Raw genomic sequence first — 26,683 nt, forward strand, 5'->3', positions numbered from 1 at the left:
ATCGTTTTAGAAGGAGGGGGATTCATTCATTAGTCCTAACCCGGACCAGCCGAAAAATTTAACATGTAAGGAAAACAAAATGGGAAATAAAAAAAATATTAGAATGAAAGGGGATGGATAATTAATCAGAAAGAAATTGTACTTTCAAGATTTATACTGAACGTATTAAACTTCCCGTATCTGCATACATTCATGAATATTACCAATGTTCTCTCTCTCTCTCTCTCTCTCTCTCTCTCTCTCTCTCTCTCTCTCTTGCTTTCATTATCTAATGCATCTAAAGATTAAATTAAAGATTTTAATAATCGATAGCGTATATGAATAAAAGCAAATAATCGTTAAGTCTTTTCTGTTTCTATTGATATTAGTCTTTTTTTCATGAACTAGTTGCCTTTGACACCGAGGATTTACATCCTTAAATATTGATTACAAGCACGTAGAATCGGAGAGGGTGTACTTTGAAAACTTGAAAGTTAAGGATTTAGCCTTGTAGCTTGTAGCGACCTACCCACTGCACGATTTAAGAAATTGAAGTCGGAAGGGGAAATTGAGACAGTTTCAGACTACTACCCCCCCCCCCCCCCCCCACACACACACACACATACACACATGCTCCCAATTTAAGGTTTTCCTAATCGGACAATTTAAGCACCATTTTTGTTGTTATTTTATTTCTTGTCAAGAAATTTACACAACTTAACCGGCAACATACCCCTTCTGATACATTGAAAAATATAAGTAATGTTAGCACGGGGCTCTATAAAGTTTAATCTGCAGTTTGGTCATACTTCGTCATTCAATAACTTGTTCAAAATAAAAAAAAAATGTTTGTCGGGTTAGCGGTACTATGATGTATGACTATAACAATGACCTGTGTATAACTTGTACATTCCATGCAAATTTGAAGGGGTTTTCGCCTCAGTAGAACAATGGGGGTCAGCTAATCCGTGTATTTGAAATCAACAGAAGTGCTTAGCTTCTTGCGGAAAGTGTGAAATATATTGGGTCGGCGCAAGATACCCGTGATCTTGGACTAGATCTGATATCGCGCCGACCCAATATATTTCACACTTTTCATAAGAAGTCAAAACCCAAACTAGCCAACCGTAATTGAGTTAACTGTGACAAAGAACCTAGGAATTTGCATGGTATATACTTATTATACAAAAATCATTGCATTATCCAGACACTCCCGATGAACATTTTTTTTTTATGAAAACCTCTATCAAAGTTCATCGAACATAAGTCTCGGTCAAATGTAATTAACTCGGGATTTTAAAAATAAATCATTCGATGGTTTGTATGTTTGCTTCTATTAATTACGTAATAAATTAATTCCAATTTGTTAATCATCGAAAATGCTCTAATTTCTATATTGGATCAAGTTATATTTGTCAAGATGCATATCAACACAATATGATGGAAGTAATTATGTTAAACAGCACATTTGTCAGAGAGAGAGAGAGAGAGAGAGAGAGAGAGAGAGAGAGAGAGAGAGAGAGAGAGAGAGCACATCGGTAATTATTAAATATCCCCATCACATGTTGTACATGTATGTTTTTCATTTACTGAATATACTAATTCGCATTCAAAACAGGAATTGCCTGCAAGTACGCATTATTTAAACATAGAATTTAAGAATATTTTAATGAAGAAAGAAGACTAAAAGAAAAAATTCAAAACCAGGTTTTCTTAAAAACATAATATATAGTGTTTGGTATCGTTGGAATTGGCTCAAAATGCTGAAAAACAATATAAGTATCAGGGGGGGGGGGGGGGGAAATATTGACATTTTTTTCTTTTCTTAAAATTCCACCCTTATCTCGATTATTTGGCCTGCGGCACATTTTCACATCTCCCGTAAGGCGCCCGTGGCCAGAACAAAGCTCTTAGCAGCTGTGTGTATTCACAAATAACACACACCGTGGAACACGGAGGACACGGTGTATCTCCGTGGATTTTCCACCGTGGTCTTTCCACGGTGGGGTGTATAAAACTCGTGTCGTGTCGTGTACTTGACTGCGTCTTTCTATTTAATTTGTTCGCATTGATGATGGCATTGTCAACATATTCTTGATATGGAAGTTGCAAGTAAAGTAATCATACATGTGCTCTTGCAAAAGGAGCTATGTATGATCAACTTAACACCACAATGGTGACCGGCCGACGGGGGATGCTTACCCCTCATAGGTACTTGACCCCACCTCTGGTGTGTTCAGGGTTCCGTGTTTGCCCAAACTCTCTATTTTGTATTGCTTGTAGGAGTTATGAGATTGATCACTGTCGTTATCTTTACCTTTCACCTAAATCTTCACAACGTTGGTATTGGGCTCAGTACAATTATGTCAACGATTTCAATGCTTGGTATCCAGAATCAAAGAAGACGACTTTCTAAGATGAAAAGTGAAGATAACGAACAGTGATCAATCTCATAACTCTCATATCAAAGCAATACAAAATAGGTAGTTGGACAAACACGGACCCCTGGACACACCAGAGGTGGGATCAGGTGCATAGGAGTAGTAAGCATCCCCGGTGATATGATGTATTTTCAATATATGGCAAAGTTAGCCCAGCCCAGGGGCATGAACTCTGAACTCAGGGAGCATGCCACTTGTCATTACAGCCTTGCAAACATGTTGCTTCCCCGATGTAAAAGATTTTCTGATATATGATCCATTTTAAATGTACCACCAACTTACTCCACTGGTGCATGACGCCTGAATGAAGGGGTCCTGCATTTTATGAGTTCGGTATAGTGCACGCTGATCATTAAAATCAGTTTGACTGCTTGAATTCCAGGAGTAAATGCGATTTTCTAAGATACAATGGATTTACAACATATTACCAACACAGGAACCAAGTATTTCTCATTTTTGGTTTGTTATGTTCATGCCAGGAAGAACGATGTTTGAAGATTATATTAATTTTGATGGATTTCGCCACACCCCTTATACCCCAGGGACGCAGAGTCTATAAAGTTAATAATTTCTTCTACCCATCGAATCATTTATGTTATATACCAAGATTGGCTGGAAATGGTTCAGCCCCTCAGCAGCAGAAACTGAAAATGTTCAAATGTTTACGCCAGATGCAGGATGAGCGACGTACGACGACATGCGAAAAGAGATATCAGGAGGTCACCTGAATGACTCGGGTGACCTAGAATATATCAATAAAGGTCACCAAAATGCGTCAAAAAGCAGAAAACCGTGACCTCAGCCTGATTTTCGCTTAAATTGTCCATACATGCTTCTGCGATAAACAGATTAAATAAATCAAGTGGCCTTAACATTCACACGTTCATGCGGTGGTTGTGAATCACTGACGATAGGCCGGTGAGTTACAAAGCATACACTCATAGCATACAGGAAATAAATGATCACACGACAAATTTCCGAAACATTATAATTAAAAATTAAGTACATTAAGAATACATGGTATATCAGGAAATATATAAAATGCCAACAAGTACTTGCCCATCTTAAAACGTTCTCTTTGTCTTTTGCAATTACATTAAATTGTGGAAAGGTCAGATCATCAGTAGTTTACATTGCAAGTGGGTGAGTGTTTTGATTCGCCTTAATGATGGACTTCCTTTAAACGGCTAGATGCCGTATGTAGGTGATGACTTATTGCTTAGAAGGAAAATGAAATCAATGAAGAGTGCACGAATAAATGATTTAATTAATTACGCTTTGTTTATTTCGTTAACGGTGGATCTCTGGCATAACCAAACCGTGAACGGTAAGTATGTTTTTTTTTATTTCATTCATTCACTATTTACAAATCATGAAATACTGTGTATAGTCTAAATTTCGCTCCATTTTAATGTTCGCTTTTTTATCCGTAGGTTATAGTCTATGTTAGGAATTCAGTGAAAGTAGAATAAAAATTTAACGAAAAAACATTTGACCTGGATACCGTGAAAATAACAAGACGTGGATCTAATGTTGCATCAGGATTTATGTTCCAATATGTAAGGATTCACATGTTTGAATTATGTTCCAATATGTAAGAATTCACATGTTTGAATTGTATTCAATTCAGAGAACGTACACAGACTCTTGTAAATGCTTTATGCCCGTGTTGTCAGGAAGAAGCTGCTGAAATAGTATGTAGGAATAATGACCTTAGGGAGACCAATGTTTAATTAGAAATCCCTTTCGAGTGATATATCGGTTTATATCAAAACCAATGGTTTGTATGTATGTCATATAGCTACTGATAAGAGAGGTGCACGCTCGTTGCACTAGTCCCCTCCCCCTTCGTGAGTTCTTTCCCTGATGACGTAATCAATTTATTAACAAAATATTAATTCAAATTCATAACTTGTTCATTATCTAGATCCATGCTACAGAACATATGCAATGAAATTTAAAGACTGTTCTGATACTTGTTCTTGTTGCTACATGCGTTGAAAGAAAACCTTTAAATCAAGGGATGTCAGATCGTGTCGTTTATTGACTAAATAAATGACACAGAAAAACAAAAATATATACAATATTTTACATATACCAAATATTGATCGAATTTGATTGCTTGGATAAGATCATACTGTGATAAGGATATTTAAAAAATTATGTTGCAAATTAGTGCTTAACCCAGCTATTGTTGTATTATGGTTAAAGGTTTGTGCAACATAAAGGTGGCGTAAAAAAGGCCCACTTGCACATACTAGACCAAACTAAGTAAACATGTCAAACAATCCAAGCCACATGTATAATAAACTAGTCCACAATGGTTATAATTTATAGTGAATCCCGAGCCCACTCCACATCGAACTCGAGCATGATTGCAAATGCGAATAACGGTTACAATATGTAAAATACTAGATATTTGATAATGTTATATGAAATGAAAATAGCTTGCATATTATACATTTTCTGATATGAAATTCACGTTCTCACACGGAGACTTCCAAATACCAATCAAGTATGTATCATTCAATCAAACTTCTTGGGGAGGATTGCAAAACTCGCGAACTCGGGTGGTTAAGAATGCTGATTAAATTACACAGACAGTATATAAACATTTGTATTGCAGGTCAAATCTGTGGACATTCAACAAGTAAGATCTCTCTCTCTCTCTCTCTCTCTCTCTCTCTCTCTCTCTCTCTCCATTCTTGCTACGACATATTACTTCTTTAACATAACATGCATACCTAAGTTTTTTTTTTTTTTTTTTTTACAGATATCATCAAAACCTGCGGAGAGAAGCTGATGAACGTCAGTGACGCGTCTCTTGATTTCTATACAGATAATCTCCAAACAGATTGCCATTGTTCGTTGAAAGCTAGTCGGAATGGACACATTCAATTTCAAGTCCTGTCGCATCCAAACAAGGAGAATTGTTTTAGCCAAATTAATATTCGAACTGCATCCATTTTGGGGGGATCTCTTATCTTTATTAACTGTAATTTGATAAGTGAAAAAATAAACGTACAGGGGGATAGTGACGTCATATCGATATGGCTTTCCCATTCCCGTAACAGAACACCAGTCAAGAACGGATTTTTCTACTGCCTTAATATCTCAAGTATCGGTGAGTGGATTTTCCCATATACATTTAGAGTTTACAATATTGATCAATAATAAATAGGAGAAAGGCATGTAGATTGTTGAACTGCACATCGCGGGATCGAATTCATCAGGTTTTGTTTTCACATTACTTTATATTTAAACTGCCTTTTTAACTAAAAAGAGTAAATTAGAAAATTTTCAGTTCCAAAATACTGTTTTACATATCCTTCGCTTCCCATCCATATCAAAATTGACCTGGTGTAGCAATCATCCTTAAAACGGGACAATAGCTTACACTGAACAAGCATTTTGAAAGGTTGAAAATTATAATGAACATGATGAAGAGAACGAGGGTCAAAGGTCATTATGTGCAAGATTCGTACTTTATTTACATATTAAGCATTGTCTTACTATCTGATGTTCTGCCGATATATTCCAATAAAGATAATATATATTGTAACATTATAGAACAAATGATTTTTTTTTATTATATTCAAATATATTTGGTTGCTAAGCAACACTACCATAACAAATGTTATAAAAAAGTACCACCGTATCTTTCCTCTCTAAGTCCAATGTATACGAATGTTCAAGCACATATTTTCATTCACTAAATTTGAATGTACTTGCATCGTAGTATACAAAAATGTGCTTTTTACATTCAACCTCTCAAAACCTATTTCTAGACATAATTCTTGGTACAGGGTTGTCGACATGCATTGGCCAAAATCGGTCAATCGACTGGAACTTCACGGGAAACAAGATAATGCCCAAAATCTTAAACAAAAAGTATTTTTTGATAATAAAATTAACGAAGACATCTTTCACTTCAAATGTATATTTTTTTTAATGTAATGTTTCTATGTACTTAATTGACTTTTATCTGCTTAAAAAAATAGAAACAATCTTTTAGATATAATATGGAAACTATACATGATATATCTTATGCCCGTAGCTTCAAACTAGAGACACCCCTTTCGCGTAGTCCTGTTTTTCGCACCCTCGGTCAAATTGACTGGTGTGGTAGAGAAAGGATTAAAAAAGGATTATTGTCCACGAATCGAATGTTACAGGATGTACGTTGATATACAATTGATCATTTTAGTTCCATTAAATTAATTATATCAAATCGACTTCAAACGGTATCAATCAATCAATCATGTTGTAGAATCATGGCGGGTTTTCTCTGCGGATTATCGCAGATCTGTCACGTCAGAAAAGTATTTTTCTATAGTTTATGTAATGTCAAATAACAATGGTGAATAAATTCGTATATTTCAGATCATGAAAGCAAATTAAATTTACGTTGTGATGAGAAATCTAGTGCTAAAAAAGAAATGAACGCACCCTCTTCCTCACAAGGTAAGGATGTACATAGGAATACCTGGCAGTACGAATGTAGACGAATGAAGACAGAGTCACGATAAATGGATAAAAAAATTACTACCCACATCAAGTATTCTGTAGAATATCATTTAGAGACAGAATAATCAATTTCAAATAAAACGTGACAAGGGTTGACCAATTCCCCTCTTCAAAACCTATTTTAGAGAGGTATAAGAGAACAGTACAATATATTGGGGTCGTCCGCTTCTGCTTCATACTTGGATGTTTTGTTGAAGGTAGACATTGGCAGCAGGCTGGCGGCTTGGCTGTGTGGCAGGCGGGGTGGTTTCGGCTTCTCCATCGTCAGTTTCCCACATTTATGTAGCAATATTCCATTATCACCTGCATATGGTGTTTATATATCTCAACTGATTCGATATGCAAGAGCTTGTTCTGGGTAGAGTCAGTTTTTAAATCGAGGTAAGCTACTGACAAACAAGTTTATGGTACAGGGATTTCAACCAGTCTCGATTGAAGTCAGCATTTTGCAAATTCTATGGTCGTTATAATGATCTAGTTCGTCAATACAACCTCGCATTGGGTCAAATGCTGTCTGACGTGTTTCATACCGATTGTTAAGCCGTTCTTGGCACACTGATTTTGACTGCGGATAACTCCGTTTACCTGATCAGGATATGGGGCTCACGGCGGGTGTGACCGGTCAACAGGGGATGCTTACTCCTCCTAGGCACCTGATCCCACCTCTGGTGTGTCCAGGGGTCCGTGTTTGCCCAACTACCTATTTTGTATTGCGTGTAGGAGTTATGAGATTGATCACTGTTCGTTATCTTCACCTTGCATATACATGTGTCTGTTGATATGCAAAAAAGAGATGTTGGTGTCCAACTGTAAAACTTCAAACTAGCAAGGACTGGAGAACCAAAAAAAAAGTGAATCACAGCCATTTTTGCACTGTAATTCAAGTTCGACAAATCGTACATGTACATACACGCAGTGATAATGAAATAAATACAATTTTCATTCCGTATCAAAATAAAAGTTTGCGGTTTTTGTTTCGTTGTAACAAACTCATAAGCGCTATGTCAGTATTGCACATATATTCATTTCATATTGAATTTTAGGTATAAGATATACACATTGTTGTGATCTCATTCCTAGCATCAGTTCATGTCCAGCGATATCAAGTCGAAGATCTGATATCATTCTGTCTGCAGGTCAGGGCGAGGATCTGATATCACTGAGCTCGCAAGTCAGGGCAAGGATCTAATATCACTGCGCCTGTAGGTCAGGGCAAGAATCTGATATCACTAAGCCCGCATATCAGGGCAATGATCTGATATCACTGCGCCCGTAGGACAGGGCGAGGATTTGATATTGCCGAGCCTGAAGGGCAATGGTCATTTATCCCAAACGATAGTTGATAACAGGAACAATGTCAAATCGACAGTACATTGATATGGTAACTGTAACAACTAGTTTACTAAGATAACTTCGTAATTACTCATTTTACAATCGTTTCAAGATTTTTGTTTTCTCTTAAGACACACCATTCCTTCTGATTGGGATTCTTTGCGGAACATTTCTCCTTGTTTCTGTGGCGATTGTTATTGTTATTGTCGTCCTACGTCGCCGAAGGTAAGTGACTCATTTCATTAATATACAATGTTTGGTTAAAACAATTATGCTGTGTATAGCTGCAGGTTTGAAGCTCTCTGGCAAAAGATGAGGACAGACCATATGTGTGGACGACAAAATATGGGCTACAGATCCACCCTTTATTTAAAAAAAACCTTCGATTTACGGCGCGCTAAAAAAATGCGCACAGCTGCGGACGTACTTCATTGTATTATTCCATCGCCAAATAAAAACATTAAGACAAAGAAAAAATCCTGACATATTGTCCCTACTCTACTTGTAACATAGCTTCAAGCATTCATCAAAGCCCCTTGCAAATGTGGGTAAGTTTGCGCAATGGTTCTAACGTCATAGAGAGTTCAGGTAAAAAAGGAGACATGTATTGCATCATTCCACAGAATCACCGTACACCAGCATCACCACTTGTTTGTGTCATCACCAAAATTTCTTGGGATCAACTTTGATTCCGTCCGAGGTGATGGTGTGACCGTGAAATGATATTTCTTTCAGTCCAACGACCATTTTGTCAGCGTTGAGAATAACCTTGCAACACTCTATAACGTTTTGTAGTTTTGACTTGTTGTCTTGTAAGGCTTCGTCTTCAGTATTGCCTTACCCTGCTATTATAATGTCATCAACTATGGTAAAGGTACCATGGGGTCCTTCAAGAGCTTCATTGAGTTTTATTTGAAAAATCTGACTTGGAACATTAAGACCAAAAGGAAGACGAGCTCAACGATATCGTCCATAGGGTGTGATCATCGTGGTAAGCAAACTAGATTGTTCATCCAATCGAATATGCCAGAAAGCTTCTTGTACATCTAGTTTGCTGAAAATAAAAGCATTCTTCAAGTCTGTTTTAAAGGGGTGGATATATAGCTTTCTGTTCTGTAACAACATTTCCCCAGAGAGCTACAGCTCTGCAGCTACGATATGTATAGAATCTACATTCATGAATACACGTTGTCAACAAAATGAATGGCTCGTTAAGGACATACTTGGAAGCTATCACTATGGACAGCAAAAAACAATGAAAATACTATTTCATATTCCAATTTGTGTAACTCAGTTCGAAGATCATCATACTGATTCTGCCTTACAGGCAGAGTAACAATATCACGTGTACTGATTTTTGTGACTGTATCATTTCTATAGGGCCAAACGGACCACCATCCACGCAACACAGGGAACGGTTCAATCAAACGATGCACAAAAGACTAATAATCCTGAAGCAACAGAAGACGAAAAAGGAGAGGAAACGGGGCTAAAAGAAAACCCTTTGTATCAATCCGCAGATAACTCTCATTATACATACATTGACTGTAACGACATCACTAAAGGTGATAACACTGTTGCCAGCGTGTATGAATAAATCTATGTTGTGTATTTTATATATATATATTTACTGTACAAGGATTAGAAAAAATCATTACATTTGTTGATGTTAGCGAGGCAGTAGAAGTACTCTACATTGTGTAGAGCAGACTTCAATCACTCATGATGCCTTCTCCCAATGGCCTTGAATTTCCTAGAATATGTGAGAATCGTAATCCGGCAAAATATTATGAAAACATATGTTTTTTTACTTCAAGAATCAGCTTTAGGGAAATATCGCACAAAAACATTAGTACCAAACAAGGAAGAGCATGTTATGAATGATCACACGACAGATACAAGATTAGCAACGGACGTCGACATACAAACAGAGATATCGGGAGGTCACCTGAATGACTCAGGTGACCTAGAACATACCAATAAAGGTCACCAAAACGCGTCAAAAAGCAGAAAACCGTGACCTCGGCCTGGTCTTTGCTTAGATTGCCCGCAAATGCTTCTGCGATAAACATATTAAATAAATCAAGTGGCCTTATCATTCACACTTTCATGCGGTGGTTGTGAATGGCTGCCGAAAGGCCGACGAGTTACACAGCATGCACTCATAGCATGTTATGAATGATCACACAACAAATTTTTGAAACATTATAACTATATATCAAATACATTAAGAATACATGGTGTGTCAGGAAATATATAAAATACTAACAAGTATTTGCCCATCTTAAAATATTCTCTTTTTCTTTTGCAATTATATTAAATTGCACAATGTGGATAGGTCAGCTTATCATTAGTTTATATTGCAAGTCGGTGAGTGTTTTGATTCGCCTTGATGATGGACTTCCTTTAAACTGCTAGTTGTCGTTTGTAGGTGATGACTTATTGCTAAGAAGGAAAATGAATCCAATAAAGAGTGCAGCAATATATAATTTAATTAATTACGTTTTATTTATCTCGTTATCGGCGACTATCTGGCACAAACAAACCGTGAACGGTAAGTATGTTGTTTCATTTCATTCACTCACTATTGAGGAATCATTGAAATACTGTGTATAGTCTTAATTTTGCTGCATTTAATGTTCGCTATATTATCCGTAGGCTATATCTTTATTAGGAATTCATTGGAAGTAATTTAGCCTTAATATTCAAATAGAATTAACATGCAACCAATAGAAGGAAATTTATCAACAAAATATTAATTCGAATTCACAACTTGTTCCTTATATAGATCCATGCTACATATCATATACAATGTATTGTATAAACTTTTCTGATACTTGTTCTTGTTGCTACATGTATTGAAAGAAAACCTTTAAATCAGGGGATGTGAGATCGTGCCATTTATTGACTAAATAGATGACAAAGAGAAACAGAAGTTCATACAGTATTTTACGTATACCAAATGCTGATCAAAAGTAATAGCTGGGATAGGCCATCATGTGATGAAGAGATTAAAAACACTATGTTGCAAATTAATGCTTATCCCAGTTATTGTTATATAATTGTTGAGTGTTCCACCTAGACATACTAGACCAAATGAAGTAAACATACCAAAAAAATCCGAGCCACATGTAGAGTAAACTAGTCTGCAATGGTTATGATTTACATTTGATAATGTTATATGAAATGAAAATATCTTGCATATAATATGATATGAAATTGTATTCACCCTCTCACACAAAGATTTCCAATACCGATAATGCATGTATCATTCAATTAAATTTCTTGATGAAGGGGGGGTGGGGGTGATAGAATGTTCAAACTCGGGTGGTTAAGGACACTGATTAAATTACACAGACAGTACATCACTATATGTATTGCAGGTCAAATATGTGGACCTTCAACAAGTAAGATCTCTCTCTCTCTCTCTCTCTCTCTCTCTCTCTCTCTCTCTCTCTCCTTACTGCGACGTATTTCTTTTTTAACATAACATGCATATCTAAGTTGGTTTTCACAGATATCATCAAAACCTGCGGACAGAAGCTGATAAACGTCAGTGCCGCTTCTCTTGATTTCTATACAGATAATCTCCAAACAGATTGCCATTGTTCGTTGAAAGCTAGTCGGAATGGACACATTCAATTTCAACTCCTGTCGGTTCCAAACCAGGAGAATTGTTTTAGCCAAATTAATATTCGAACAGCATCCATTTTGGGGGGATCTCATATTTCTATTAACTGTAAATTGACGAGTGAAAAAATATCCGTACAGGGGGATAGTGACGTCATATCGATATGGCTTTCCCATTCCCGTAACAGTACACCAGTCAAGAATGGATTTTTCTACTGCCTTAATATCTCAAGTATCGGTGAGTGGATTTTCCCATATACATTTAGAGTTTACAATATTGATCAATAATAAATAGGAGAAAGGCATGTAGATTATTGAACTGCACATCGCGGAATCGAATCCAGCAGGTTTTGTTTTCACATTACTTTATATTTAAACTGCCTTTTTAACTAAAAAGAGTAAATTAGAAAATTTTCAGTTCCAAAATACTGTTTTACATATCCTTCGCTTCCCATCCATATCAAAATTGACCTGGTGTAGCAATCATCCTTAAAACGGGACAATAGCTTACACTGAACAAGCATTTTGAAAGGTTGAAAATTATAATGAACATGATGAAGAGAACGAGGGTCAAAGGTCATTATGTGCAAGATTCGTACTTTATTTTCATATCCATCATTGTCTTACCATATGTTCTGCCGATATATTCCAATAAAGAGAATATATAACATTAGAACAAAGATGTTGATATAAAATGATTATTTTTTTTAAAATATATATTAAATTAAATTTGGTTGCTAAGCAACACCACCATAGCAAATGTTATAAAAAAGGACAACCGTGTTTTTCATCTCTTAGTACAATGTATACAATTTATCAATTACTAAATTTGAATGTTCTAGCATCGTAGTTAACAAAAACGAGTTTTTACATTCAACCTTACCAAACCTATTTCTAGATATAATTCTTGGTACAGGGTTTTCAATATGCATTGGCCAACATCGGTCAATCGACTGGAACTTCACGGCAGACAAGATAATGCCCAAAATATTAAAGAAAAAGTATTTCTTGATAACAAAAAAAAGACATCTTTCACTTCAAATGTATATTTATATCTTTAACTTTAATACTTCTATTTACTTAATTGACTTTTATCTGCTTAGAAAATAGAAACATTATTTTAGATATAATATGCAGATCATACATATTATATCTTATGCCCGTAGCTTCAAAAGTTTCGAGACCCCCCTTTTGCGTAGTCCTGTTTTTACGCGCTTTCGGTCAAATTGACTGGTGTGGTAGAGAAAGGATTAAAAAAGGAATATTGTCCACGAATCGAGTGTTACAGAATGTACCTTAGTATACACTTGATCATTTTAGTTTCATTAAATTAATTATATCAATTCGGCTTTAAACAGTATAAACCAATCAATGAATCATGTGGTAGAACCATAGTGGATTTTCTCTGCGAATTATCGCAGATCTGTCACGTCAGAAAAGTATTTTTCTATAGTTTATGTAATGTCAAATAACAATGGTGAATGAATTCGCATATTTCAGATCATGAAAGCAAATTAAATTTACGCTGTGATGAGAAATCTAGTGCTCAAAAGGAAATAAACGCACCGTCTTCCTCACAAGGTAAGGATGTACATAGAAAAACCTGGATTGGGCAGTAAGAATGTAGACGACTGAAGACAGAGTCACGATAAACGTTATTATACTGTACATATATAAATGGATAAAAAACATATTGTATAGAATATCATATAAGACAGTATAATCAATTTGAAATGAAACGCGACAAGGGTTGACCAATTCCCCTCTTCAAAAACTATTTTAAAGAGAGGTATAAGCGTACAGTACAATAAATTGATATATACATGCATCTGTTGATATACAAGAAAAAGCTGTTGATGTCCAACTGTAAAAATTCAAACTAGCAGGGACTGGGAAACAACAAAAAGTGAATCAGACCCATTTTTTACTCTCATTCAAGTTCGACAAATCGTACATGTTATCATACACGCAAGTGATAATGAAACAAAAACGATCTTCATTCCGAATCAAAATAAAGGTTTGCGGTTTTTGTTTTCGTTGTAACAAATGCATAAGCGCTATGTTAATATTGTATATGTATTCATTTCATATTGCATTTTAGGTATAAGATACACACATTGTTTTTATCTCATTACTAGTATCAGTTCAAGTTCAGCGATATCACTGCGTATACAGGTCAAGGCGAAGATCTGATATCACTGAGCCCCGGATCAGGGCGATGACCTGATATCACTGCGCCTGTAGGTCAGGACAAGGATCTGATATCACTGCGCCTGCAGGTCAGGGCAAGGATCTGATATTGCCGAATCTGAAGGGCAATGGTCAGATACATTTATCCCAAATGATAGTTAATAACAGGAACAATATCAAATCGAAAATACATTGATATGCTAACTGTAACTACTATTTTACTAAAATAACTTCGTAATTACTCATTTTACAATCGTTTCAATATTTTTGCTTTCTCTTAAAGTAATGCCATACTCGCTATACGTCACTTGCGATTGTAAAAGACGGAACCAATATCGGTCAGTTTCACCAGTAACTGTTCTCATTTTACCGTTTTTGACCGTGATTGGTTTGATTTATACCGTGCAAAAAGCGTATCCTGCAGTGAACTGTAGCTAATGGCGCGGCATAAACTTCAAGGAAAATACTGTAAAGAAGCGAAACTTAAACGTCTAAACAATTTATCTCGGGCTAGAGACGCACGATGGGATAAGCAACACGCGGCAGACTCTTGCAACGCAACTAAATTAACACCTATATCCAACTACGATCATACGTATACCTGTACCGACGATCTAATCGTTTGTCAACAAACGGAGATCGAACAGGAAGCAGACGACCAGGGAAAGGAATCAGATTTGCGATGTGGACGTAGAATAGTTGAGTTAGGTGGGTAAAATTACACATAGTATGATTAAACATTTAATTAAAAAAACGGGGAAAAAACTTGGACTTTGTAAGGTTCTAACAATCATAGCCAGGAAATTAGCCAATACCAATGTAATATAACCTTAACCTTTACCGACTGTGTTACTAACACTTCACTAGACACAAAAACACTATCAAACTGACCATCATTTACCTTTAATTACAACAAAGATTAACATCTGATCTTTATTTTGCATATGGTTTTTCTAAGCCAGTATTTCAGCTCCTATTCATTTGGGTCTGGGGATGTTTTATTTTTTCAGAGGAATCCTTGTTAGAATATTCTTTCAAGACCCTTTGACGATAAATATTAAGCCTTTAAGTTTTATGCATGTACATGGTATATTCATTGTGTAACTTAATTCACTATGATAAATGCATTTGTAAACATTTTAGATCAAGTTTTAATGAAAGGATGTGTATACTTTTTTTTTTAATTTTTTCTTGGAAAGGGGTGGGTTAGTGTGTATTTACTCTGTATCACCATCTGCATATGTGTAGCTTACAGTATGTGCCAGTCTATCGATAATTTATACCAACAGAGTACAAAGCTAAAGGATAATTTCTAAAGCTCACCTAATGGTACCTGCCCTAAAAATTCAAATATAACTTACTGTATTAAATACGCAAGAACTGGTATTATATTTTACTTGCAACAACCAGGTACTATTAAAATATATGCTAACCCTTAAACTTACAATGTACATGTTGTATGTAAAATTATTTGTATCGATCGATTCGTTTGTTTATCATCGTAGCTCTGTAGTTAAAGCATTGGGCTGCTGAACCGCAGATCTCGAGTTCAAATCTGTCAGAATCTTTTGTTCATGTGTGTTGAAATTATTTTTTTTTTTTTTTTGAAAATCATGTTTTTATCCAAATTTGTATATTTGTTTTCTTGTCTTTTTTGGCATATATACTTACTGTATATCAACATATCTTTTATAATTAAATCAATCCATACTGATTTGAAAAACTATTGCTGGGTGTAGTGAGTCATATTAATTGATAAACACCTTTCTAATAAAAAATGACACATCTGTGAAGATAACTTTTAGGCATATATATACTGTATATGACAAACGGGATGATTTCAGCTTCTCCATCGTCAACTTCCCACATTTATGTAGCAATATTCCATTATCACTTGCATATGGCGTTTATATATCTCAACTGATTCGATATGCAAGGGCTTGTTCTGGGTATAGTCAGCTCTTAAATAGAGGTAAACTACTGGCAAACAAGTTGATGGTACAGGGGTTTCAACAGTCTCGATTGAAGTCAGCATTTCGTAAATTCTATGGTCGTTATAACGATCTAGTTCGTCAATACAATCTCGCATTGGGTCAAATGCTGTCTGACGTGTTTCATACCGATTGTTAAGCCGTTCTTGGCACACTGATTTGACTGCGGATGGCTCCGTTTACCTGATCAGGATATGGGGCTCACGGCGGGTGTGACCGGTCAACAGGGGATGTTTATTCCTCCTAGGCACCTGATCTCACCGCTCGTGTATCCAGGGGTCTGTGTTTGCCCAACTGTCTATTTTGTATTGCTTGTAGGAGTTATGAGTTTGATCACTGTTCGTTATTTTCACCTTCCTTAAGATCTAAAGATGTTGGTAAGTATTGCCTGTTATTGTTATCAAAACACATCTCTGTGGTCCCTACAACAAAACAGCAGCAACTGAAAATGTTCAATTCTTTACGACAGATGCAGGATGAGCGACGTACCTCGACATACAAAAAGAGATATCGGGAAGTCACATGAATGACTCAGGTGACCTAGAACATACCAATAAAGGTCACCAAAACGCGTCAAAAAACAGAAAACCGTGACCTCAGCCTGCTATTCGCTTAGATTGCCCATACATGCTTCTGATATAAACAGATTAAATAAATCAAGTGACCTTATTATTCACACTTTCATGCAGTGGTTGTGAATGGCTGGCGAAAGGCCGGCGAGTTACACGACATGCACCCATAACATATTATGAATAATTACACGACAAATTTCCGAAATATTGTAATTATATATCAAGTACATTAAGAATACATGGTATGTCAGGAAATATATAAAATACTAACAAGTACTTGCCCATCTTAAGATATTCTCTTTTTCTTTTGCAAATATATTAAATTGCACAATGTGGAAAGGTCAGATCATCAGTAGTTTACATTGCAAGTAGGTGAGTGTTTTGATTCGCCTTGATGATGGACTTCCTTAAAACTGCTAGATGTCGTTTGTAGGTGATGACTTATTGCTTAGAAGGAAAATGAAACCAATGAAGAGTGCAGGAATAAATGATTAAGTAGTTACGTTTTATTTATCTCGTTATCGGCGAATATCTGGCACAAACAAACCGTGAACGGTAAGTATGTTGTTTCATTTCATTCAATCACTATTGATGAATCATTGAAATACTGTGTATAGTCTTAATTTTGCTGCATTTTTATGTTCGCTTTTTTATCCGTAAGCTATATCTTTATTAGGAATTCAGTGGAAGTAATTTAGCTTTAATATTCAAATAGAATTAACATGCTACCAATAGAAGGAAATTTATCAACAAAATATTAATTCGAATTCACAACTTGTTCATTATATAGATCCATGCTACATGTTATATACAATGTAATGTATAGATGGTTCTGATACTTGTTCTTGTTGCTACATATATTGAAAGAAAACCTTTAAATCAGGGGATGTGAGATCGTGCCATTTATTGACTAAATAGATGACACAGAAAAACAGAAGTTCATACAGTATTTTACATATACCAAATGTTGATCAAAATTAATAGATGGGATAGGTCATCATGTGATGAAGAGATTTTAAAAAAAATATGTTGTAAATCAGTGCTTATCCCAGATATTGTTATATAATTATTAAATATTCCACCTGGACATACTAGACCAAATGAAGTAAACATACCAACAACAAAAATAAAATAAAAATCCGAGCCACATATAGAATAAACTAGTCCGCAATGGTTATGATTTATAGTGAATTCCGACTTCACTAAATACCAGATACATGTATTTGATAATGTTATATGAAATGAAAATAGTTTGCATATAATATGATATGAAATTGTATTCACGCTCTCACACACATATTGCCAATACCGATAATGCATGTATCATTCAATTAAACTTCTATGGGAGGGGAGGGGCGGTCGGTAAAATGTGCGAACTCGGGTGGTTAAGGACACTGATTAAATTACACAGACAGTACATCGCTATATGTATTGCAGGTCAGATCTGTGGACTTTCAACAAGTAAGATCTCTCTCTCTCTCTCTTCTCTTCTCTCTCTCTCTCTCTCTCTCTCTCTCTCTCTCTCTCTCTCTCTCTCCATCCTTACTACGACGTATTTCTTTTTTAACATAAGATGCATATATAAGTTGGTTTTCACAGATATCATCAAAACCTGCGGACAGAACCTGATAAACGTCAGTGCCGCTTCTCTTGATTTCTATACAGATAATCTCCATACAGATTGCCATTGTTCGTTGAAAGGTAGTCGGAATGGACACATTCAATTTCAACTCCTGTCGGTTCCAAACCAGGAGAATTGTTTTAGCGAAATTAATATTCGAACTGCACCCATTTTGGGAGGATCACTCAATTATTATAACTGTGAATTGACGAGTGGAAAAATAAACGTACAGGGGGATAGTGACGTCATGTTGATATGGTTTTCGCATTCCCGTAACAGTACACCAGTCAAGAATAGATTTTTCTACTGGCTTAATATCTCAAGTATCGGTGAGTGGATTTTCCCATATACATTTAGAGTTTACAATATTGATCAATAATAAATAGGGGAAAGGCATGAAGATCGTTGAACTGCACATCGCGGGATCGAATTCAGCAGGTTTTGTTTTCACATTACTTTATATTTAAACTGCCTTTTCAACTAAAAAGAGTAAATTAGAAAATTTTAAGTTCCAAAATACTGTTTTACATATCCTCCGCTTCCCATCCATATCAAAATTGACCTGGTGTAACAATCATCCTTAAAACTTGACAATAGCTTACACTTAACAATCATTTTGAAAGGTTGAAAATTATAATAGACATGATGAAGAGAACGAGGGTCAAAGGTCATCATGTGCAAGATTCGTACTTTATTTACATATCCATCATTGTCTTACCATATGATGTTCTGCCGATATATTCCAATAAAGAGAATATATATTGTAACATTTAAACACAGATGTTGATATGAAATTATTAATTTTTTAAATAATATTTAAATAAATTTGGTTGCTAAGCAACACCACCATAGCAAATGTTATAACAAAGAACAACCGTGTTTTTCTTCTCTTAGTACAATGTATACGATTGTTCAAATACGTATTTTCAATCACTAAATTTAAATATTCTTGCATCGCAGTTAACAAAATCGAGCTTTTTACATTCAACCTCTCAAAACCTATTTCTAGACATAATTCTTGGTACAGGGTTGTCGATATGCATTGGCTAATATCGGCCAATCGTCTGGAACTTCACGGTACACAAGATAATACTTAAATTCTTAAAGAAAAAGTAATTCTTGATAAAAAAAAAAATTAACGAAGACATCTTTCACTTCAAATGTATATATATTTTTTTAACTTTAATGGTTCTATTTACTTAATTAACTTTTATCTGCTTAGAAAATAGAAACATTCTTTTAGATATGATATACAAATCATATATAATATATCTTATGCCCGTAGCTTCAAAAATTTAGAGACGCCCCCTTTGCGTAGTCCTGTTTTTACGCACCTTCGGTCAAATTGACCGGTGTGGTAGAGAAAGGATTAAAAAAGGAATATTGTCCACGAATCGAGTGTTACAGAATGTACCTTAGTATACAATTGATCATTTTAGTTTAATTAAATTAATTATATCAAATCAGCTTCAAACAATATCAATCAATCAATGAATGATGTGGTAGAATCCTGGCAGGTTTCCTCTGCGGATTATCGCAGATTTGTCACATCAGAAAAGTATTTTTCTAAAGTTTATCTAATGTCAAATAAGAATGGTGAATACATTCGCATATTTCAGACCACGGAAGCAAATTAAATTTACGTTGTGATGAAAAATCTAGTGCTCAAAAAGAAATGAACGAATCCCCTCCCTCCCAAGGTAAGGATCTAAAGAGAAATACCTGATTTGGGCAGTAAGAATGTAGACGAACGAAGAACCAATCACTACAAACGTTATTATACGGTGTATATACAAATGGAATAAAAAATTACTATCCACAAAAAATATTCTATAGAATATCATATAAGACAATATAATAAATTTGAAATAAAACGGGACAAGGGCGGATCAATTCCCCTTTTCAAAACCTATTTTAGAGAGGTGTGAGAGTACAATACAATATATTGATATATACATGTATATGTTGATATGCAAGAAAAAGCTGTTGATGTCCAACCGTAAAAATTCAAACTAGCAAGGACTGGAGAACAACAAAAGGTGAATCACAGCCATTTTGTACTCTCATTCAAGTTCAACAAATCGTACATGTACATGCATGCAGTGATAATGAAATAAATACGATTTTCATTCCGAATCCAAATAAAAGTTTGCGGTTTTTGTTTCGTTGTAACAAACTCATAAGTGCTATGTCAGTATTGCACATGTATTCATTTCATATTGAATTTTAGGAATAAGATATACACATTGTTGTGATCTCATTCCTAGCATCAGTTCATGTCCAGCGATATCAAGGCGAAGATCTGATATCATTCTGTCTGCAGGTCAGGGGGAGGATCTAATATCACTGAGCCCGCATATCAGGGCAAGGATCTGATATCACTACGTATACAGGTCAGGACAAACATCTGATATCATTAAGCCCGCAGGTCAGGGCAAGGATCTGATATCACTGCGCCCGCAGGACAGGGCGAGGATTTGATATCATTCTGTCTGCAGGTCAGGGCGAGGATCTGATATCACTGAGCCCGCAAGTCAGGGCAAGGATCTGATATCACTGCGCCTGTAGGTCAGGGCAAGAATCTGATATCACTAAGCCCGCATATCAGGGCAATGATCTGATATCACTGCGCCCGTAGGACAGGGCGAGGATTTGATATTGCCGAGCCTGAAGGGCAATGGTCATTTATCCCAAACGATAGTTAATAACAGGAACAATGTCAAATATACAGTACATTGATATGGTAACTGTAACAACTAGTTTACTAAGATAACTTCGTAATTACTCATTTTACAATCGTTTCAAGATTTTTGTTTTCTCTTAAGACACACCATTCCTTCTGATTGGGATTCTTTGCGGAACATTTCTCCTTGTTTCTGTGGCGATTGTTATTGTTATTGTCGTCCTACGTCGCCGAAGGTAAGTGACTCATTTCATTAATATACAATGTTTGGTTAAAACAATTATGCTGTGTATAGCTGCAGGTTTGAAGCTCTCTGGCAAAAGATGAGGACAGACCATATGTGTGGACGACAAAATATGGGCTACAGATCCACCCTTTATTTAAAAAAAACCTTCGATTTACGGCGCGCTAAAAAAAAATGCGCACAGCTGCGGACGTACTTCATTGTATTATTCCATCGCCAAATAAAAACATTAAGACAAAGAAAAAATCCTGACACATTGTCCCCACTCTACTTGTAACATAGCTTCAATCATTCATCAAAGCCCCTTGCAAATGTGGGTAAGTTTGCGCAATGATTCTAGCGTCATAGAGAGTTCAGGTAAAAAAAGAGACATGTATTGAATCATTCCACAGAATCGCCGTACACCAGCATCACCACTTGTTTGGGTCATCACCAAAATTTCTTGGGATCAACTTTGATTCCTTCCGAGGTGATGGTGTGACCGTGAAATGATATTTCTTTGAGTCCAACGACCATCTTGTCAGCGTTGAGAATAACCTTGCAACACTCTATAACGTTTTGTAGTTTTGACTTGTTGTCTTGTAAGGCTTCGTCTTCAGTATTGCCTTACCCTGCTATTATAATGTCATCAACTATGGTAAAGGTACCATGGAGTCCTTCAAGAGCTTCATTGAGTTTTATTTGAAAAATCTGACTTGGAACATTAAGACCAAAAGGAAGACGAGCCCAACGATATCGTCCATAGGGTGTGATCATCGTGGTAAGCAAACTAGATTGTTCATCCAATCGAATATGCCAGAAAGCTTCTTGTACATCTAGTTTGCTGAAAATAAAAGCATTCTTCAAGTCTGTTTTAAAGGGGTGGATATATAGCTTTCTGTTCTGTAACAACATTTCCCCAGAGAGCTACAGCTCTGCAGCTACGATATGTATAGAATCTACATTCATGAATACACGTTGTCAACAAAATGAATGGCTCGTTAAGGACATACTTGGAAGCTATCACTATGGACAGCAAAAAACAATGAAAATACTATTTCATATTCCAATTTGTGTAACTCAGTTCGAAGATCATCATACTGATTCTGCCTTACAGGCAGAGTAACAATATCACGTGTACTGATTTTTGTGACTGTATCATTTCTATAGGGCCAAACGGACCACCATCCACGCAACACAGGGAACGGTTCAGTCAAACGATGCACAAAAGACTAATAATCCTGAAGCAACAGAAGACGAAAAAGGAGAGGAAACGGGGCTAAAAGAAAACCCTTTGTATCAATCCGCAGATAACTCTCATTATACATACATTGACTGTAACGACATCACTAAAGGTGATAACACTGTTGCCAGTGTGTATGAATAAATCTATGTTGTGTATTTTATATATATATTTACTGTGAAAGGATTAGAAAAAATCATTACATTTGTTGATGTTAGCGAGGCAGTAGAAGTACTCTACATTGTGTAGAGCAGACTTCAATCACTCATGATGCCTTCTCCCAATGGCCTTGAACTTCCTAGAATATGTGAGAATCGTAATCCGGCAAAATATTATGAAAACATATGTTTTTTACTTCAAGAATCAGCTTTAGGGAAATATCGCACAAAAACATTAGTACCAAACAAGGAAGAGCATGTTATGAATGATCACACGACAGATGCAGGATTAGCGACGGACGTCGACATACAAAAAGAGATATCGGGAGGTCACCTGAATGACTCAGGTGACCTAGAACATACCAATAAAGGTCACCAAAAACGAGTCAAAAAGCAGAAAACCGTGACCTCGGCCTGGTCTTTGCTTAGATTGCCCGTAAACGCTTCTGCGTTAAACATATTAAATAAATCAAGTGGCCTTATCATTCACACTTTCATGCGGTGGTTGTGAATGGCTGGCGAAAGGCCGATGAGTTACACAGTCTGATTAAAATCAGAGCCCATACTCATTATCATATCGTTGGGGTCTGACAGGGATCGTATAAAGGTCATCTTCTGGTGACCTCACATATTCGCATATTCATTAAACATGACAACCAATGAGATTCAACATAGCAAAAATCTTTTCGGCTGTTCATGTAAAATGGCGACGATTGATACGGCAATAGCATCTGCGCTTAAACAATTCAATTTAACGTGTTTAAAGGAAGAACAAAAACAGATTCTTCAAGCCATTCTGTCAGGAGAGGATTGTGTTGCTGTACTACCAACAGGATATGGAAAATCCCTACCATATCAACTTTATATTCCGGTTTTAAAATGTATAGTATGCGACAACACTGCATCGAAGAAGCCAGTTGTTTTGGTTTGCTGTCCACTTGTGGCACTCATGGAAGACCAAGTACGGCGTTTACGAGAGATACCATCTGTAAATGCCGAGTTAATAGGTTTGAAACTATTTCCTCTATAATAAGTTTTTTTAAACATATTATTCAAATTATGAAAAACTTGAATAAAAAGATTCAAAGTACATTGTAGTATATATTGATATTGGAATCATGTGATTATACGTTGACGGTGCTACAGTTTGAGCGAACGCAGCTACACGTACACATATTCAATATTGTGTAATGTTCATGCTTTGATCAGGTTCAATTACAGTATATATTTGCCAAATATTATGACCCAATGAGGCATCTAATTATTGCATAAACAACATCTAACACCATTATTATCAGAAAATTTCATTCCATCATTTGCAAACTTTTAAGTTTGAATAATAAGTAATATTGAACATGTTGAAATGTAAGTAATTGAAAATATTTGACTTTTTAAAAAGCAAAATCAATTACAAATACATCCAATCAGTTTATGAAAAATGTATTACATTTTTAAATTACCCCATCCCTGTAGTGTACACAAATATTTTATTGATCAGAATTAATTTTTTTTGTACAGTCATGTATTTTACTAGTTATTACCATATTTTAGGTGGAGAAGCAGATGAAGTGATAAGAAATGGTGAGGCAGATATAATTTTTGGCTCTCCAGAAATGATTATTGGAAGTAAACACTGGCGGGAAGAGTTAGAGAAATTCAACGTAAAGCTTATTGTGGTTGATGAGTTCCATACAGTTGCCACTTGGTATGTAATAAAAGTTTTAGCATATCAATGTTTGTCATACCATTTTTAACACGTTTGACAGGCTACACTGTATTTTGCTGTCCTCAAGTTTGAATTGACCTGTAGCACCAGATTTAAACATTCTGGACCAAGATTATGAAACAAAATATGAAAAGATCATACATGTAGTATAACTGAAGCAAATAAATGCTACGGAAGCTACAAATACTTGAACCAAAACCTTGATATACGAAAAAATCATGATATCAAATTTGAGAGATTAAAAGGGCATATTTCACATAATTTTCAAGGTGGGGGTTAAAGATAAAAAAATTTAATTATTAGCTAAAATACTGAATTTTCATTTTGAAATTTTTTTCGATAAATTAATTTAAACTTTTTTAACAATCTGTGTTGTTTGGGAAAATATCTTAACCAAGATAATAAATTACAACATTGGAACTAGTTCCAAGTCTCATAAATTTTGAACTGAAATACGCGTACCTAGGAGTATAAGAATAGAAGATATAATGGATGAAACAGAAACTGTAAAATCATGCTGATTTAGAACTTTTTGATTAATCAATTCTTCTGCCACAAAATATAGTCCCTGTCAACCCTTTTCAAAAATTTGAAATTATTGGATAGGGTTCAGTGATTTGCACCAATGGGATCAGTATTGAACAAGTAAATACTTAGTTGTAACATCCTACACAGTTGTTCTCAAAAGCTCAGGAGCTTACTACTTTAATAAGTCTTTGTACATGTAAATCATACATGTATATTATGAGTTTATGAAGAAGAGCCGTTTGATTTTTTTTTTTAAAAATGTAACATGCTTATGTTATTATATCATTGAAAAGTTAAAATAAAGGTAGCTGAAAGCTCGGGTGAGCTTTTCTGATCACTTGTTGTCCATTGTCTGTCAGTCTGTAAACTTTCTACATTTTCGACTTCTCCACAAGGTGACTCAGATGAGCAATGTGGCCCTCGGGCCCCTTGTTGAAATTCCATATCTCATGAATGTGCAATGGTTTAACTTATCAATTCCTTATTTGAAGATTTCATACACTTGTAGCAGTGCTAAGGACATTTCTTTATTGTTATTTATTAGGGGTGCAGTCGGACAAGAGGAGGAAAAGGCTTTTAGAAAATGGTTCAGATGTATAGGAGAACTGAGATCTTTATTTCCATCAGCAGTTATGCTAGCTTTGAGTGCAACATGTACCAAAAAAATGTTAAACAAAGTTACAGATGCTTTATTGATGACAGGATGTAAACATTTCATCACAAGGAATCCAAATAAAGAAAATATTAAGTATATTGTAAGGAAAATAGAAAATGATATTCAGTCATCAATGTTTTGGTTGATTGAATCCATAGAAAAATACAAGGACAGATTTCCACGAACTCTAATTTATTGCAATTCCATAAAGGATGTATCGCAAATCTACAATTATGTGGTGGAGGAGGTTCCTATATGTAAACCCTTTGTAGATATGTTTCATTCAGAAACCACAAGTGAAAAAAAGTCACAGATCTTATCTCAGCTGACAAAACCTAGCAACTTAAAATTAGTGATATGCACAAGTGCACTGGGAATGGGCATAGATATTGTTGACTGTTATAGTGTTGTCATGTATGGTCCACCTTCAAATGCAGTAGAATTTTTACAGGAAGGTGGACGTGTAGGAAGAAAAGGAGAAAAATCAGTCTGTGTGTTGTTGTACCATTCCCACCAACTGCAACACACAGATGATGATATTAGGTCTTTACTGAGAGAAACCACATGTAGACGACTGTCTATAATGAGCTGTTTTGTAAAGGCTAAAGAATTAGAAGAGATTAAAAGTAAGCACTTTAAAAAACATAATTGTTGTGATCTGTGTGAAACAATGTGTGACTGCAAACAATGTACTAGGCTACCATTAGAAAAAATACTTGATGTAACTGATTTAGGACAAATTTCAACAGATGTGGTAGACAGTGATTTTGATACTGTATCTTATGACTATCAGTCAGACTCAGTTACAGATGATGAACTTTTGGAACTCACTTTAGATACATTGTAATTGTATTTTACGTATCTGTTATTAAACTATGCAACATGTATCTCAAAATGTATCTCAAAACTTTGTTGTTCAAGAAGTCCAGAGACATATACCTCTATCAAACGTCATGACTCAAAATTAACATATGCCTGTCAGTCTGTGACTGGTTAAAAGTCTGGTGGACTGACATACATTTGTTTTAGTCAGTCCGATGGAAAATATACTTTATATGAAATTTCTTCGATCTGTAGATATCAGACAAATCTGATTCGTAAATATAAATCCCACAAGTGTTACAATATTGACTGAGGCATATTGAATTAAATTTCATTGTAATAACATTAACAAAATTATTTAT

The 26,683-nt window shown here is 35.5% G+C and overlaps 3 protein-coding genes across 9 annotated transcripts in view; all 3 read left to right on the plus strand.

Moving 5' to 3' along the window:
* The first annotated feature begins 3,439 nt into the window (after positions 1-3,439).
* On the plus strand, positions 3,440-14,837 carry LOC125675642 (uncharacterized). Of its 6 annotated transcripts, none has more exons than XM_056157570.1 (10): positions 3,440-3,747; positions 5,047-5,070; positions 5,194-5,544; positions 6,804-6,884; positions 8,411-8,504; positions 9,660-9,844; positions 10,711-10,833; positions 11,663-11,686; positions 11,797-12,147; positions 13,410-14,837. In XM_056157570.1, the coding sequence occupies exons 1-10, from the start codon at positions 3,612-3,614 to the stop codon at positions 13,526-13,528; spliced, it is 1,488 nt and encodes a 495-aa protein (XP_056013545.1). In that variant the 5' UTR covers positions 3,440-3,611; the 3' UTR covers positions 13,529-14,837. The 6 variants fall into 6 exon arrangements, with proteins under 6 accessions (XP_056013545.1, XP_056013548.1, XP_056013546.1 ...); XM_056157573.1 differs by having other exon boundaries at positions 3,440-3,563; XM_056157572.1 differs by lacking the exon at positions 3,440-3,747 and adding an exon at positions 3,854-3,979.
* Positions 14,838-18,205: 3,368 nt separating this feature from the next.
* Positions 18,206-26,683, plus strand: part of LOC130052480 (uncharacterized) — a 30,190-nt gene continuing 21,712 nt past the window's right edge. Inside the window, exons 1-3 of one of the 2 annotated variants that reach the window (XM_056157590.1) lie at positions 18,206-18,612; positions 21,109-21,202; positions 22,360-22,955. In XM_056157590.1, the coding sequence (XP_056013565.1) occupies positions 18,531-18,612; positions 21,109-21,202; positions 22,360-22,576 (393 nt within the window). In that variant the 5' untranslated portion in view covers positions 18,206-18,530 and the 3' untranslated portion in view covers positions 22,577-22,955. Of the gene's footprint in view, positions 18,613-21,108; positions 21,203-22,359; positions 22,956-26,683 lie in introns of those variants that run through there. The other variant, XM_056157591.1, reaches the window with a different exon arrangement.
* Positions 23,279-26,394, plus strand: LOC125678868 (uncharacterized). Its single transcript, XM_056157576.1, has 3 exons — positions 23,279-23,597; positions 24,142-24,295; positions 25,389-26,394. The coding sequence occupies exons 1-3, from the start codon at positions 23,294-23,296 to the stop codon at positions 26,344-26,346; spliced, it is 1,416 nt and encodes a 471-aa protein (XP_056013551.1). The 5' UTR covers positions 23,279-23,293; the 3' UTR covers positions 26,347-26,394.

This window comes from Ostrea edulis, chromosome 3 (assembly GCF_947568905.1).
Source record: "Ostrea edulis chromosome 3, xbOstEdul1.1, whole genome shotgun sequence".
In the NCBI taxonomy this organism is placed as follows: domain Eukaryota; kingdom Metazoa; phylum Mollusca; class Bivalvia; order Ostreida; family Ostreidae; genus Ostrea; species Ostrea edulis.